This window comes from Lucilia cuprina, chromosome 4, assembly GCF_022045245.1.
Source record: "Lucilia cuprina isolate Lc7/37 chromosome 4, ASM2204524v1, whole genome shotgun sequence".
NCBI classification, from domain to species: Eukaryota; Metazoa; Arthropoda; class Insecta; order Diptera; family Calliphoridae; genus Lucilia; species Lucilia cuprina.
Window position 1 is genome coordinate 25,875,036 of NC_060952.1, and position 18,256 is coordinate 25,893,291.

Sequence of the window (18,256 nt, forward strand, 5' to 3'; positions counted from 1 at the left end):
AACAATGCAAGTTTTATGGCAATGCTGTAGCAAACAGTTTGATAACTATACAAAATTTGATACGGCAACTATAACTCAATCAGCTGTGTAGTGTTTTTTTTTGTTATTACGCGGAAAAGTGGTTCTCAGTTATAGGAAATTGTAATAATGTTTTAATAATAATTAGTGATTGTTTAAATTTGAAGAAACACTTTATTAAATATATAAAAGAGGTAAGAATTCTTTCGATATAATTAGTTTTGTTTTTGCTGCTTTATTTTGTAATATTCCTATTAATTTTGTTTACATAAAATATGCAATACACACTTTCATATATACAGTACATTAGGGAGGCTTCTTTAAATTTACCTGAATAGCAAAATAAAAACCTAAATATTTTAACGCATATTAATACTAAATTATTATAATAAAGGTTCCGAGGTAATTACATAGATATATGTATAATTAATGGGTTTGTTATACCCTACACCACTATACGTTTGTGCTGACAAAAATATTGGTCCAATACTAACTTAAAGTATACCGATTGATTCAGAATCATTTTTTGAGTCGATTAAGATGTGTTCGTCCGTCTGTTCGGCTGGTAGCCTGTCCATGTAAACCTTGTACGCAAGGTACAGGCCGCAATTTTCAAGATAATTTGAAAAATTTTAACCAAGCATGTTTTTTTTTTGCACAGGGACGAAGCCTATTGAATAATTGAAATTTGGGCTTTGTATGCCATAATTACGTCAAATATACTATTATCTCTTTAAAAATACACAAATAATGTTTATATAGGTAATAATGACACTATTTGTATCGCAATGAATCACAACAAAACTAACAGTTATTTAAAAATATATCCTTTTCCCAAATTTACCGATGATCGGCCCATGTTTAACCTATGCTCCTATATAAAGCCTGATTTAGAAAATTTTGTTTTTTATCAATTAATTGCTTAAATACTTTGGAATTAAGGTAAAATTCAACATAAACATTTTAAAAATATACTCATGGTGTAGGGTATGATATGGTCGGTCATGCCCGAGTATATTTTCCTACTTGTTCATAAATTTCATATTTCCAACATTTTTATAGCATATTTTGCATATTTTTAATTTTTTTTAATTTTTTGAAAACAAATTGTTTTGTTTTCTCTGTATTTTATATTTTTACAACAAATTTGGTATTTACATATTTTATATATTTTTTTTTTAAATTTCGATTTAACAACAAATTACTAGGTTCTATGAAATACAATTTTAGATAGTTAAAACCACAATAGTGCGGAAGGTATTTTGAGTTTGTGCTGCTAATTGTAACTTCCAAAATATTGGTCCTTTAAGTATCGGTTCTGTATCAATTTCTGAGTCTGTCTATCTGTGTGTCCATATAAAAAGATAACTTGATGAAATTTTGTTCTTACATCTCTCTCACGTCTATAATTCAATTAAAAACATTACCAAACGATAAAATTCGGAAGAAATATCATATATACAAAAACACATTATGTAATTCACCAAATTTTATTAGAATCGCTATCAATCTTTCAACTTTATGAAATTAAATATTATTATTTAAAGTTGTTTCTTAGCCTTTACATTTGTCATTCTCGAGGTTGTGGTCCTTAAAAACTGTATATTTTGTTGTCAAAAACTTAAGGCCTAAATACTATTAACATGTACCTTCACAAAAGAAACATTTTTTGGTGCATATTTTTCACATTTTAATGCATATTATAAACGCATATTTTTAATTTTTTTGTTAGTGCATAAAAATTCTTGCCCTGGTTATGAGCGTTAAAGATTTTATGAAGACGTCCTTCCATGGGGGCTAAGGTTTAGGTTACAATATAATTACAATATAGTCTAGCACTGTAAGGCTCTGTAAGAAATAATTTTTTGAATAAAACTTGCAATCTATTGCATTTTCCAGAATTAATTTAATTATTTTTTTTGTACTACAATTCCCCAAATTAAACTTTTTGCTTTGTACATTAAACAATCTTGATTTTAGATTTAAAGGAAATTTCTCAACCATAAAAGATTCATGTAAATTAACCAGCTACTCACTATTCATTTCAGTTTTATCCTTGAATAAACAAACATTTCTTTTACCTTTACAAAAATTTTGATTATGTTTTATTACTTATTGTTAAAATTTTTATATTTTTTGAATCCTTAAATTAAGGATCTTAATGCATACATATAAATATTTTAATTTAAACTTTAATGCTTATAAAAATAAGTAATTGTTTGTCTGTTAACACGAATTAACAAGTTTATTAAAATTACAATTGTTTCCTGTGCTGGTGCCATCATTACATAAACTGTTGGCAGAGCTAGAGACACCAACACTCTCCTGTTTGTGAAAACTATTAGTATCAATGTAATTATTATTGGCATTAGTCAAGACATTTGAGTTATTGATGAGGGCATCATTATTCAATCTTCTGCTTGATGAATTTAGTTGTGCATGGACATTATGATGAATCTGTGTTTGCAGGGAAGAAGGAGAAATCGTAGTAGGTTTTGGCCCAATTTGGGAAGTATTTATATTTGCTGGCATTGTTATATTTAAATGCTGTGATGGCTGTTGCTGTGGTGTATAGAAATTTTGCTGAAGAGCAGTTGGCGAGTATGCTGCATTATGACCCATTATGGAATTCATAAAACCATTGGCCACAACAAAATTCCTAAAAAGAAATAAAATAACAAAATGCAAACAATAAAACAATTGGAAAATCATTAAATAATTATGTAGAGATCATCTACTGATAAAGCGACATTTATGTCTATTTTTTTGTTGTCTTTATTTATTTATAGTTTAATGAGAATTGTGTGCCAGTAAATGTCGTAAAATATCAGGTTCGTGTTAATTTAATTACGTCCGTTAATCATATTTTTACTGCTAGTTCTATTTTGTTTTTGTTACCGTTTTGTTACGTTTTTTTTGTTTTACTTCCGTTTGTTTTCTGCTTTATTGGTTTTCCAAAAAATGAAAAGTACTAAAATTAGAAGTTAGTATAAAAATAATAACAGGAACTTAATACACCTATTAATTAAAAACTTAAATTCAAGGTCATGTGACAACTGACGTCTTTACCTAAAGTCCTGCAATGGTTGAGTACATGTAAATCCTACAATAAAAAAATAGGTTAATAAAATTAAATTATGTAATACTTTTATCTAACACCTCTGATTATTGTATGTATTATCATACCCTACACCACTATAGTGGGAGGGAGTAACGAGTTTGTACTGATGTTTGCAATGTACAGAAACAGTTCTCCTATATTTATATACAACTTACTGTATTCTATAACATTTAATTCTATCATCAACTAACAGTTTCATAGTGCGAAATTAGACGATATAAACCGACCATATAATACCCTACACCTGTTACAAAAAAATGTGATTTGGTGTTCATAATAAAGCATTAAGTTGAATTGTACCTTGCTTCAGATATACTACTTTTTTATTTATTGTTGAATAAAATTGTGGATTTTGAAGGGCTCTTTTTTATAGGGGCTAGAGCCAAATGAGGCCCTATAATTATAAAACCTATGAGGCTAGTATAGATCGTGGTTTTGCAGAGATCTTGGTTTTGTAGAGGTACGAATATATTAAATATAATTATGAACTTAAAAGATCTATTCGACGGGTTCAGTTTCGTGGGGGCTAGGTGAAATAATGGACCGATCTTAGCCATTTTCAATAGGCTTCGTTCTAGATGTTAATATTGATTTGTATGAATAATGCAAACTTTGCCAAACTCTATGCAGGGTTTACGACCTCTCATGCTTTAGTCAGAATGCGATTATTACGTAAATCGATTACAATATCTAATAAAATTTACGGGACTTAGTCCAGTTATGTCTAAATACCAGTATTCATTTACCGGTGGTATTCGCTCTGAAACGAACTGGGTCATTCTTTGCGAAATATTGAAACCCAGAGACCAATGTCTACTTTCCTAAGGGATTGTGCAACGCCATATCCGAATATCTATAAAGAAATTACAAGCATTGACTCCGTAAATACGGAGTCAATGCTTTATTCGAGCATTTTTAAAAAAAGTAAGTGGATACCTTTTGAAATCCAAATAATTCCAACTTTATTACTCACCTATATTGTTGATCAATTTGAGCCTTTTCAATTCGCTTATCCTTCGCTCTACGATTTTGAAACCATATTTTTATTTGGGTCTCCGAAAGCCCCAATGATTCGGCCAATTCAAAACGTTTACTACGTGATATGTACTCATTACGATGAAACTCGACTTCCAAACGTAAGGTCTGTTCATTACTAAATGTGGTACGTTGACGACGTTGTCTGCCCTCTTTGCGACGGCGACGAGCCACTAAAATTCAAAAATAAATTTTAACATTAAAATATAAAAAATAAAACTGTAACAGTTAATAATCAGATACATGCAATTAAATGTCTATTAATAATTAGAATAAAATTTCGTCTCCCTTCCTACAAATATTTATATTATTATAATTTTAATGCTTCTTAAACACGCATTAAATTTTTCCCTAATGAAGATGTTAAAATGAAATTAATCTCTAGCTATTATTGTAAACAGATATATATTTTTTTGAATCCTTAAAAAAAAAACACTTCAATTTTTGTATCCTTATGATAAGACTATGTTAAGTAACCCCCTCATTATAATGCCAAAAAATGTTGCGTGTGAATAAAAAATGGTTAACAATTAATTAAAGACCACAACAAGCAAACAAACATAATAAACTTGTAAATTATTTGTTGATATCTGAACAATTCATATCAATCTATACATTCCGTTTAACACTTGTTAATCAAATAATAATTAATGAAAAAAAACTCACCCCACCCATACCCTTTTTCCCTAAACGAAATATTTAAAATCTTCAACTGATCCGGGAATTTTCACACAATACTAACATCTGTGTATGTTGGCTATAATGTTCTATTGTTTGTTTAATAATTTTTTATGTGCTTGTCTAGGCAATTCAAAAATAAATGTATGTATGTAGGTATATTTGAGAGTATTAAATGAAAGATGTAAGGATGCTTCATATTGTTATTGTTAAAAATAACGCATTTTTTTACTTCTTTCTTGTTGGAAATATTGATAATATTTCTTCAAGCGTAAAATATAAATTAAAAAGTTATAATAAGGATTTCTATTTGCTATTGAGTATTTTACACTCTTTAGGAAATTATAGTGTAAGTTGTTTATTAACTTTGAAATGCGACAGATTCTAGTTCCAATGAAATTTTTGTAATTTAACCAATTTTATTTTAAAGTTATAAAATAAATGCGTGTAGTTTATTTATTTATGTTAATATTATTTGAGTCTAATAATACTACAATTTCACTTTCTAAGAACTTCCAAAAAAAGAACATAAAAATCACTTCCTGAGAATGACCACAGAAGTAGTGAATTTGGAATCAAATAAAAAGGACATCCCTCCTATGACAAGTCCGTGTTAAAATCATAACTTCTTCAGGTCTTTTTCAGTACTTCCATGGAGTAAATTCTACTTCTTTTTCACTTCTTTGGAACTTATTTTTTGCAGGGAATATGTAGATACTACATGGTGTTAAAGAACTTTATGAAAAGTTAAAGCTCTTTATGAAAAATTTATGTTGAAGCCTCCATTCGTGGATCAAGTTGTATCATAGAGTGTCTGTACTGTGGCCAATTTTGTTGCAGTCATCTCGCTGAAAAGAAATTTCCTCAGCAAAAAAAGAACTTCCAAAGAAGCGAGAAAGAAGTAGAATTTACTCCATAGAAGTACTGAAATAGACCTGAAGATGTGATGATTTTAACAGGCTTCTCATAGAAGGAATGTCCTTTTTATTTGATTCCAAATTCACTACATCTGAAGTCATTCTCAGAAAGTAATTTTTATGTTCTTTTTTTGGATGTTATAAGGAAGTGAGATTGTAGTATTATAGAATACAACTAACTTGACTCTAATAATATTAACATATTAATGTATTATTGCACTAAATACGGGAACAATAAAAATGATACCAGCCATTGAAAATCTCTGATTAATTTGTACATAAAAATTTTTTAATTTTATTTAAATGAATTTCAAAAATACCATAATTTGGTGATTATCACAAGAAACACAAGTATGAATGTATAATAGGGCATGGCCGATCATATGACAGCCTACACCTGCCAGTGTGTTAAAAATGTTGATTTTTTTAAATAATAAAGCATTTTCTTTTTAGTACTTTAGTTTCGCAATATTTTTACCTATTGTTGACAAAAAAGAGATTTTCTACAAGATAGCTCATAGGGAAGTAGAGGTAAATATGGGCCTAACCTTATAAATTTTGATAGATGAGTTGACGTCAGTAGTGTTATTTAATGTTATATAAAAGTAAGTTTTGCCGAATTTTTGTTGACATAATAGAACATTTAACATAAAAGACCTATTCGGGAGTACGGTTGTATAGGCCCTAGGCGAAATAATTGACCAATTTCAACCATAAGAGTATGAGCTAAATTTTATCAAATTATCTAGAAAATTGCATGTAGCGTGCGCACAAACTTTATGTGGACTCACAGACAGATGGAGGAACAGATGATATCTAAATCGATTCAGAAAGTGATTCTGAGCCGATTGGTATTTTTTAAGGTGGGCGTAGGGCTATTATTTTTGTGGGTTACAAACCTCAGCACAAACGCATAATATATTTGTCACTATAGTGGTATTATGCGTTTGTGCTGAATAATTGTAATATTTTGAGGGTATTTTTCATCAAAAAATAACGATGGGCAAATAAACTGCGATAAACGTTTTAGCATTTTGTTGGGCTTTTCAAAGACTTCTTTATTTCATAAATTTATTTTTCCTGAAATGAGTTTTGCAGATTTTTCAACCACTAATAAACCGTTAGTACCCATTTTTTATTTATTCCGTGTTCATCGACGTACAACCACTGATAAACCGTTAGTACCCATTTTTTTATTTATTCCGTGTTCATCGACGTCGTACATATAAATATTTTCCAAAATCTCTTAAATGGCCTCTGTTATTATTCGATTCTAGCTTCTTCTAACAAATAGATGGAATCATTCTGGTTCCACTAAATGAAAAATTGATACTTAAAACTGAACAATGGAGTGTGAAGATCATCAATAATGCTTTTATTTTTTTTAAATCAAATCAGTGCTTCTATGAGTATTTTCAATCATCTAGGAGTACTTCTCAATATATTCTCTATAGCCCAGAAAAAAATACTTTTGCTGCGGAATTTTAGATAGCTTAGTGCGTAACTCCCATACAATATATCCTTCTGAAATAGCTTAAAAACATTACCAAACGTAAAATTTCGTAATAATTATACAAAAATACACCCTATTACCAAATTTTATTAGGACGGAAACATAGCAAAATGCTAATATTTAAATGAAATATATTTGTAATATGGTCGGCCGTATTCGATTATACTTTCTTCTTTTGTTTAAGGAAATATTTTTAAGTTCATATTTTCCACATTTTTAATAAATATTTCTCTATTTTATAGTACATATTATAAGCGTATATTTTGTATGTTTTTAGTTCATGAAAATCTTTGTCCTGTTAATAAGTTATTAAAAGTCACCATAAACACAGGGTATACAGAGGCGTTACTTTCACAAAACGATATCATAGTTTTTTTAACTTTTCACTAAACAATTTAAAATGTCAATAGTTACACCTCTGTTTACTTTGTGTCATAAAAGTCGTGAGTAGGGTTCTATAAATCGACATTCGAATAATCGAACAATCGACTTTTAGTCAAAAAAGTCGAAAAGTCGAAGTCGACTATTTTGTTCCAAAAAAGACGATAACTCGACTATCGTCTGTAAAAAAGTCGAAAAGTCGACTTTGTTAATATAAGTCGAAAAAAAGTCGAAAAGTCGTAAAAAGTCGAAAAAGGTCAATAAATGTCGGAAAAATTAAAAGAGTCGAAAAATGTCGGAAAAAATCGAAAAGTCGGAAAAAGTCGAAAAAAGTCGAAAAAAAAGTCAAAATAAGTCGGAAAAAGTCGAAAAAGTCAAAAAAAGTAAAAAAGTCAAACAAGTCGGAAAAAGTCGAAAAAAGTAAAAAAAAGTTAATAAAAGTCGAAAAAAGTCGACTATTTATAAAATACATACAGTCGAAAAACCGACTTTTCATATAATGCAAAAAGTCGACTTTTAACTAAATGCAAAAAGTCGAAAAGTCGACTTTTAACTAAATACAAAATGTCGAAAAGTCGACTTTTCGTTTCAACTATAGGACCCTAGTCGTGAGCGCTAAGCGAGATATTGCTCACAAAAATCATTTTTTTTAATCCTAATATTTTTTACAGATTATATCACAAATATTCTTTATAATTTAAACTAAAAATACATAACAAACTTCTGAAAAATTTTATACATTAGCTATAAAAATCTTTTCAATAATTCATTGTGTACATTAATTAAACTAACTAAAGCTAATTTAAACTTATAACCTTAAATTTCTGCTTCTTCAATATGCTTTATTTTACATTTAATTAAAAAATTTACTTATTTAATTTATATGACTATGTTAGTAACTAATTAGGAAGAAAAAACTTAACCCTTATTCAGGTGTTCTTATTTCAGATTTTATAAACTGGTTATATTTTTTTTTCTTAAAATCAGCAAAAATAAGCAATTTGTAATACAATACTCAGTAGTTTTAATATATATTTTTTTTTAACTAATGTAATATGTATTTGTTTGCACATAAATTACAAATCCTAAAAGTTTAAGTTTTTTTAGGTTTCCTTTTCAGATCAATTACAATGTTAATTTTTTTCCTAATGACTATTATATATTTTTTCTACATTGTACACTTTCCATTACAAATCTTTGTTAACAGGTTTTACCACAAGTTTTGGACTGTTATGTTAAGTGTAAGAACCACAACCACAAAAAACAACCGTTTCATACTTGATTAAATCCTTATACATAATTTTTTCTAAAGTTCTTCCGATTATGTTTTTTTTTGAACACACTTTTTTGTTTTGAAATTTAATATCTTCATACAAAGAATATTATTTATTATTTTTTTATAATAATTGTTTTTTTTGCTTTTGCATGCCGGAACTAATTTTTTTTTATTAATAAGTTTTTTTAATAACTTTTTAAGTGTTTAACACCTGTGTATATTGTGAGAAAATTTTGCCACTTTTTGGAATAAAAATGTATAAGTGTATATTTTTATATAAATTTTTTTATTTCTTTAAGAAATGTATCCTGTTTTAACTAGAACTGCTTCGAAAAATGTAATTTTACAAACTGGCAAAACTGTTTGTGCTCATTTTCTACGTTATTCCAGCGAAAATTCGAACGAAATTGAGGTAAGTTTTTTAAGGTTAATGTTATAGGAAGGATATGTATTGTTCTATGAAAATTTTAATTGATTTCAAAAGCTTGTTTTTAAGTAAATTTCTACCTTTATGAATAAACTAGCTATACCCTGTGTGATTTGCTTCATATAGAAGTGCCACGCTCACTATAGCCATTCCGCCCATTTTTTCAAAAATATGCTTTTGGATGTCGAAGTTGTTCATACAAAATGAGGACTCTAACTATTTCAGTTTTTGAGATATGCGACATTTAATACTTATTTTAAATGTGGGCGTGGCACTTAAAATTTTAAATAAAAATTTTAAAATAAAAAATAGCCTATAGTTTCAGATACACAGGAAAAATTGCAGGAGAATCGGTCCAGCCATTTAGCATTCTATAAAGTCCAAAGAAACATACATACATATGTACAAACATACATACATACATACATAAAAACACACATTCATTTTAATATACATATATATATATATATATATATATATATATATATATATATATATATATATATATATATATATATATATATATATATATATATATATATTATATATATATATATATAAATATATTATATATATATATATATATATATATATATATATATATATATATATATATATATGTATATATATGTATATATATATATATATATATATATATATATATATACATATATATATATATATATATATATAATTAATTATATATATATTATATATATATATATTATATATATAATATATATATATATATATATATATATATATATATACTATATATATATATATATATATATATATATATATGCAATTTCCGTCTATCGGTCCATCTGTGTGTACATGTAAACTTTTTGAGCACTCTCCAGGTCCCATTTTTCAAGTTCATTTATTGAAATTTGAAACTTAATATTCTTTTCAAGGACTATTTGAAATCGTTCATAAAATTGTATCTCCCAAATAATGTTTTGAAACTCATAATTATGTTAAATATGCAACAAAATCGGAACAACTTATCCTAAAGAATACTGCCAATTTTCGTAATAATGTATTACGACGAAATTCTGCATAAATACCTATTATTTAAATATTATCTAACTCTTGCCTCTATATATCCCTTCATGATTTTATATCAACAACAATGTATTCAAGTGACTGGTTTTCTAAAGAAATATTTATATGGGGCTTGGGTTTGAATATGAACCGATATTCTTAAAATTTGGCGAAGATATCATAGTTTAGATATCATTAGTTTTACCGCGATATACTTCACCATATTTAGGTGAATAAATATAATCCTCATATAGTTCATTCCTTCAAATTTCTGTTGAAACTGATTTTATTTTTGTTCGACGAGGTTCAAAAAATAACTGGTTACAAATGTGCTTACCCGACTTTCCCGGGCTTAAACCTGACTCTACAGTTATTTTTTGTATTTATTAGTCTTTTCGCTTACTTAGTGCTCCATTAACAAGTTATTTTATAGTACTTTTTGGAATAGTTTTTAAATTAAATCGACGTTAAAAAAATAAATAAATATTCAAACCACAAACGTTGGATACATAGTTTTGATAATTGGACTGATTGTCTAGATAATTGGCTATAAATCCCATTAAAATAAATTTGAAGCTTTTTTGCTGGGTTCTTAAAAAATAAATTATTTATCATTGAAGTTTTCAAAACATCAAAGATTTTTAAGAAGATAGAGAATTAATTGTATATTATTATAAATTCGATTAATATAGAGCTTAGTTTAATTAGATTCTTGCTATTCCTATGATTATGATTAATATGTGTATATTTAAGTGTAGAATCTTATAAATATTTTTGTTATATCTGATCTTTTTAATTTTTCTTAAGCTCCCTCCCGAACCTACAACATGCTGTATGTCTGGCTGTGCAAATTGTGTGTGGATCGAATATGCTGAGACAGTGGCAAAATTAATGGATGGAAATTGTGATCAAGCACGACAATTAGTGCTTAATAAAATTCAAGATCCGAATTTAAAAATGTTTTTAGCCATCGAATTGAAAAATATTCAATATAATTTGGAACAAAGTAAAAATACGAATGAAACGGAATCAATCGACAAAGATAAGGGGAAATAGTTTTTTATTAGTATATATTTCGAATGTAATTAAAATTTAAATTTAAACGATTCAAATTCTTATGTCAAAATATGCTTTTTTTTATTCTGTTGAAGTCAGAATTTTCAACATCAATAGATAAAATAATTTCCAAAACTAGACTTTGTGTAGTTTGTCTCCTATCTACATATGCATCTTGTTATTAGATTAATAATATAGGCCAATAAATGTTTGACCCAGACATCAAAGTATACATTTGTAGCGCTGAATTCTAACACATTATGTTTTCGATGTATAATTTGTAAAATTTTCATTTTTGCTCATATTCGAGACGTTATAGCAGCTCGGAAAGATTTTTGTTTATAATATGTGTTATGTTGTCTGAAAGTCTGTCGACTTTAATTTATAGGTTTATAGTTGTATCATAATTGGTTGGGATCCAGTGCTGCCTTTGGAAATAAATTTTGCTCTCTGGTTTTTATTAATTTCTTAGAATTTTAATTTTTTAGATGATGTTTACATACAATTTTAAAAATTCAATTTTTTTAATAAAAATTAAAAAAAAAACTTTATTTAGCATTAATTTTTCTACTTACAAAATGCCGTCAATCCCGCCGAAAATGGCGTTTCACTTGGAAATGCAAATGGTAATCCGACAAAAGTCGAAGAAAGAACATTATTTAAATCCGGTTTGCTGTAATCCTGAGATGTACATGAAGCATTAAAGGACACACAATTATTATCCACTCTAAGGGAAGGGGAAAATACAAAACAATTGTAAACACATTTTTTTAATATTTCTTAAATGCACTAAAACAAACACTAAAACACACACCTTTCATCACTTATTGAAATATCAGGTGACGAGGTGCTAGCGCCATCACTTTGATAATTTGTATCACATGCCGGTGATGCCGATTGAGGTAAATGGGAGAATGAACTGACATCGTTCGATCTTAAATTTGATATTGGGGTAATGGGAGTTAAATTGTCACCGCTACTATGAGGATTATTGTTATTACTGTTATTTTCAAGATGACCGTAAATTCGAGCGAAAAATTGTCGCGGCGAGGAGGGACGTATTTGAGTTTTTCCGGACACATTTGTGGATCTGTTTATAAAATGTCCTTCATTATTATGCGTATTTGGAGTATTTAAAGGTAACATTTTTTTTTATTATTTTAAGAAACCTAATTTATTTCCGTGTTTTACGTCTGGACACACGTCCGTTTAGTTAGAGCTAACAATGTTGAATGATTTGTAGGTGTAGTTTGTAAGCTTTATAATAATATATAGTATGATTAACGGGTAGTAAATTGTTTATTTTTTCGTAAGAATTAATTTGCAGAAATATCCTTTTGTTTTAATAACATACTCCTTTAACTTCCGTTTAACCGAAAACTAAACGCACGTATACTCTCTTACGATACTTTTAATTTACAATTATGACCAAAGCCGAGCTGATAACAAGTGAGACTGACACCCTCCTGCACTAATGTCTGAAGCAACAATGCGTAAATTATCCTTATTATCCTTGTTATTAGAGTGGTCAAGCAATGCTTTTTAATACAACCACAACTATAACTATTGGTATTGGTGAACATTTCCCAATGTGTGTTTGTTGTGTTGAGTCTTTTTTGTTTGTTTATTAATTCTCTCAAACTATAACAGTTCGTCCTGTGTGTTCCCTCTATGCTTTTAGTCCCCAAAACAAATGTTAAAAAAATTTTTTTGGAGTAGACAAACTAACGTTAAATATGTCTATCAAATTACATGCCTTATAAAAATATCCTTCATAATAAAAATTTTAAACTACAAAAGGAAGAAAAACGAGAGGTGTCGATAGTTGGTGGTGGTTGTTTTATGTGAAGTTTTTCTGTATCGGCACCTGTTTATTTTTAAGTGAGAGTTATGTATGTTAAGGATATGTTCGTTTTCCTATTGGCCAATGACACGCTTTAGAAGTAAACAACCCCTAACGCGTGCCACAAATTAAAATTACACTGAGATTATTAAATTGCTAAATAAATAATGTTCTTAAATAGAAATATGATGACGATATATAAACGATTAGAGCTCTTTTATAGTGTGTTTTCAAATAATTTCGAACAGCTTTCGTAGCTTATCCTAGTATAAATACAAAATTTAAAGTTTTCTAAAATTTCCAAATTTGCTACACTTTAGATTTTATCGAAAATCGGTTTAAAATAACATTATTTGTATAACATATATATATTTCCACAAAATATCTAAAGATTGTGTGTAGAATATAAATCACAGATTGATTTAGATTATTTGATGTACTATATCTACATAACTGTGATATATTCTAAACAGTAATCAAATGTTTAGATCTAAAGATAATCTATTGAAAATTATCACAGATATAAAATTTGTAATATTTTGAACAGTGTAATTCTTAACCACAAATGTTTTGTATGTGTTAAATAATTATTTCCTTATTAAGGGTTGTAATAATTACTAGTTAATATAATTATTTACTCCTTAACTTCACAGCTTATTTTTTTAGCTCCGCCTTGTTTTAGATATAATAAAAATAAGTTGCAAATGAAAGCAATGAGTACTACAGGAAATTCAATTGATATTTAAACAAAATACGGATGTTAAGTTATAGATTAAAGCAATTTTTACATTCACATTTTTAAAAGTGTTTTGATTTATATATAGAATTATTTTTTTAATAATAAACCGGATTAATTTAATAATCTGAAAGTGTCTTTTAGTTTTGAAGTTGTGAGATTTAAAAGTTGCAAATTTTGGTTATTCTAAAATCTTGAGATACAGGTAAAAAACGGATTTTCTTGCCTTTGTAATGAAATATATTATAATTAAGTAGTCTGGTAAAATATTTGTATATTTCGTTGCCAAACATATTTTTTCCATTTAACTTCTGCATCGTTTTCCTAATTGGGAGATTTTTAACGAAATATTTTTATACAGGAACCGTACTATTTATTAACCTTTTCACGTCTATGGGACACCGGTGTCCCAAGATTATTTTTTTCTCTTTAAAGCATTATTTTAAGTTCAAAGCTACAGTAAATGGTTTTTTTAAACAAAATACGTTATTTTTAAAATTTAATGTCACTACATGCCAAAAAGGATAAATCCTTCGAAAACACTTTTTCGAAGGAGAGCGTGAAGAAGTTAATACATTATAAAACTATGCCTGTTCACGAGTAAAACGCAACTTAGTTTTCATTAGCAATTGAAGACGTTATCAAACTTTTTCTCAATACAAAATTGTTCAATAACTCAATTTCCAAACGATACTTTATATGGGGTATAGGGTTAAATATGGGCCGATCCTCATAAGATTTTGTTAATGGGTTTTGTGTTTATATAAATGTTATTTATACTGATTTCCATCGTGATATTAATTATTTAATTTATCTTAATATAAAACTGATTTATGCCGATTTTTCAAGAATTTCAGGTAAAGGATTATTTTTTACGAAATTATGGTCTCTAATGGGAATGAACCGATTAAAACCAAAATTAATAGGTTTGGGTCAAATGTATTACGTTTACTAATTTTAATGTAATTATTTTGCTTAAACCATGATTATTAAGTTCAGATAGACGGATACGTCTCAGAAAATGTTTTCAAGCTGATTGCTATACTTAAGTTGGGAGCAAATATAAGAAAGTATAGTCGGGCGTGGCCGACCATATGATACCCTACTCCAGTTATGAATATTAAATGTGATTTATTTTTCATAATAAAGCATTTATATTCAATATTATACTGTTCCGATATATTTAAGCAATTTATGTATGAAAAACTAATTTTCTGAAAGAGGATTTATATGGAGGCTAGGAGCAAATATGGACCAAGCCCCCTAAAATTTTGTGAATATATTTATATTTAAATAATATTTTATTGAACTGAATTTCATCGTGATATTTGTATTTATAAGTTAATTTTGGACATTCAAGTAATTTTCTGAAGGGGACTTTGTATGGGAGCTAGGGTCAAATGGAGCCCGATCTTTATGAAAATTGGCAGGGTTATCAAGACTACTATAAAACTTACTTGTGACGCATTTTATCGATATATGTACCTGTATATTTAACATAATTATGAGCTCAGATTTTAAAACATTTTCAATAGGCTTCGTCTAAGCCGATTGGTATATTTTAAGGTGGGTATTGGACGAATATATTTGTATGTTACAAACATCAGCACAAACCCAATATACCCTCCCCACTAAAGTGGTGTAGGGTATAATAACAAACATCAATGCTATAATGGTGTATGGTAATGGTTTTAAAACGTTTTAAAATATGATTATTTGAATCATTTATATTCCAATAGCGGTAATTAATTAATTCCCAGCAAAAAAAGAACTTCCAAAGAAGCGGAAAGGAAGTAGAATTTACTATATGGAAGTTTTGAAAAGGCCTGCAGATTTAACTTAAATAATATTAACGTTAATAAGAGAAATAGACACATGTAACCCAAAAGTCCAAAATTAAAATTATTTTTAACCCATAAAAATGTAAGAACAAACAAACTTATCTTTAGTGTTAAAAAAAATAATTATTTTCATTTCTTCGGAAGTCATTAAACATCACTTCTACATAAGGTAAAAAACTGTACTTAGTGCTACTTTTGAAGTAGTGATTTAGGTTATTCTTTTGGAAGTAGCTCGTTATGCTTTTGCTGGGTATATTTATTTGAAACTAACTGTCATTTTAACAAGTTTATAACATTATTATAAACACCCTGTGATAAATAAATAAAAATCTCTTTCTCTTTACTTTATTTCTTATATTCGCTCTCTTTAGCAATCAGCTGTCATATTAAAAGCAGTGTACACTTAATAAGGTAGCCTCGTCGCTACAACAAATACAACAATACAAAAACAACAGGCGATTTGTTATTGTAGAATAATCCCATCTGTCAAAAAAAGCTGTGTGTGTAGAATGAAAAAGCAACAAATAAACACAATAAAAATATGAGTTTTTAGCAATTATTTAAATTTTTAACTATTAATATTAATATATTATATAAATTAAACGTTGAATGTCTGAAAATCATAACTATATCTATTGGGAAGACCAATTTTCCGAATTAAACGTGTTTTTTGTGAAAAGTGATTGGTCGTGTTAAAAATAGTTGAAACTGATTTGGAACGTATGCCGGAGCTAAAGATTTTCTTTTTTTATCAAGAGAGAAGGATAACAAAGACATTTAATCACGATTGACCTAGAAAACTCCTTTAAAACCATAATTTTCTTCACTTTTTAAAATTTTTACACCTTTTGCGATTTTTTTTCTATGTAAACAAACAGGAATTTTGACAGATATGATTGTAAAAGCTGATGATCAGCTGTGCGGACGAGGCTACCTTATTAAGTGTACACTGATTAAAAGATAAACATGAAGAAAAAAACAACAATTTAGAAACGTCTTAACATGGCTTTAGTAGCTGCGATACTTTGGATACGAAATGGTTAAGTGACGGGTTGGTGAATTAAATGGTTTTGGAAATAAAAGCAAACGAAAAATAAAAAATAAATGAAAAAATTTCACCATTGTATAATTTTAAATAACAAATAATTTTTTATAAAATATATACACGTGTGCTAAATTAAAAGTGAATTACAGCAAAATAAAGTGAATTCCATGTAAAAAATAAAAATATTTGTGGAATAATAAAATAAATAATAAAAGTGCTTACATGCTAGATAAATTAAAAAAAAGTACGAAATATATTATATTAGCAAAAAATTAAAATATTTGAAAGAAAAGAAATTGCAATAAAAAATGTCAAATGTTCGTAGGAAATTACGTGTTTGGCCAAATGATTTCGTTTTATTAAGCAGCAGAAAAGAAAAAGAACAGCAACAGCAAAACAATGAAGAAAGTGATAATAGCAACGATAACAACAATATAAATACTACCAATAGCGGCAGCAACAGCACCATTGCCGGCAGCAGCAGCGTTAGCGCTCTTAACAGCAGTGAAATTAACTCTCGCGATACAATGGCGGCTAAAAATAAAATACACGTTGCAGCAACAAAATCATTAGATTTAACCGGTCCTCATGATGATGTCTATAAGAATAATGACGCTGCTAACAATGATGACGATGATGATGTCTCAGGGTGAGTTTTTATTATACTATTTATATAAACAATAACATAAAATATCTATATTTGTTATTATTTATTATTTTTATAAAGAAAGGTTATTGACAATACAAATCATTGTTTGTTTTTTCTATAGAAAAATTATAAACAAATTTATATAAAATATTACATATAACATTATAAGTATTGTGGTTGTTTAAGTTTAGTGTAAAACTATAAGAATAATAAACCACAATGTAGCCAATTTAGCGATTTTTCATTATTTAAACATATTAGTTTTGTGGCCATTTAAATTTTAATAATACTGGTAATAAGGCACTGCTGACAGGAGATAATACGGGGGATCAGGTCCTTTATCTCGTGTCAGCGATAGTCTATAGAACTGCATTCAAAATTTTACCTTTTTGATAATTTGAACTATAATAGACTAGTCCTTATAGATACTATTCTATAGAATAAAGCATAGACTTGTCCAAAATCTTGTTATGTACGTTAAACGTCTATTACTCAAGGTTTTTAATAAAAAGATTTGTTTACCTCTGTCAGATTAAAAGTTAATGCTCCATATTGTCAGTTTAGAGATCGAAGTTTATATTACCACCAAAGATACTGGTAAAGGTGTTGGTGTATTTTCTCAGATTTGATGTAACATACATATGTTACATTAATAATGAAACATCATTAAGAA

The 18,256-nt window shown here is 27.9% G+C and overlaps 3 protein-coding genes across 4 annotated transcripts in view; 2 read left to right on the plus strand and 1 right to left on the minus strand.

Moving 5' to 3' along the window:
• The first annotated feature begins 105 nt into the window (after positions 1-105).
• The window catches only part of LOC111681513 (mitogen-activated protein kinase kinase kinase 4), a 48,077-nt gene continuing 29,926 nt past the window's right edge, over positions 106-18,256 (plus strand). The window contains exons 1-3 of one of the 2 annotated variants that reach the window (XM_046949707.1): positions 106-212; positions 16,261-16,284; positions 16,850-17,583. In XM_046949707.1, coding sequence (XP_046805663.1) covers positions 17,243-17,583 — 341 coding nt within the window. In that variant the 5' untranslated portion in view covers positions 106-212; positions 16,261-16,284; positions 16,850-17,242. Of the gene's footprint in view, positions 213-12,486; positions 12,609-16,260; positions 16,285-16,849; positions 17,584-18,256 lie in introns of those variants that run through there. The other variant, XM_046949706.1, reaches the window with a different exon arrangement.
• Positions 2,208-12,680, minus strand: LOC111681269 (homeobox protein rough). The gene is made up of 4 exons (XM_023443026.2): positions 12,284-12,680; positions 12,045-12,196; positions 4,113-4,347; positions 2,208-2,677 (listed from the first exon to the last, which is right to left on the minus strand). Exons 1-4 carry the CDS (start codon positions 12,613-12,615, stop codon positions 2,245-2,247), a joined length of 1,152 nt encoding a protein of 383 aa, XP_023298794.2. The 5' UTR covers positions 12,616-12,680; the 3' UTR covers positions 2,208-2,244.
• On the plus strand, positions 2,808-12,020 carry LOC111681518. Its single transcript, XM_046949712.1, has 3 exons — positions 2,808-2,849; positions 9,239-9,351; positions 11,221-12,020. Exons 2-3 carry the CDS (start codon positions 9,241-9,243, stop codon positions 11,467-11,469), a joined length of 360 nt encoding a protein of 119 aa, XP_046805668.1. The 5' UTR covers positions 2,808-2,849; positions 9,239-9,240; the 3' UTR covers positions 11,470-12,020.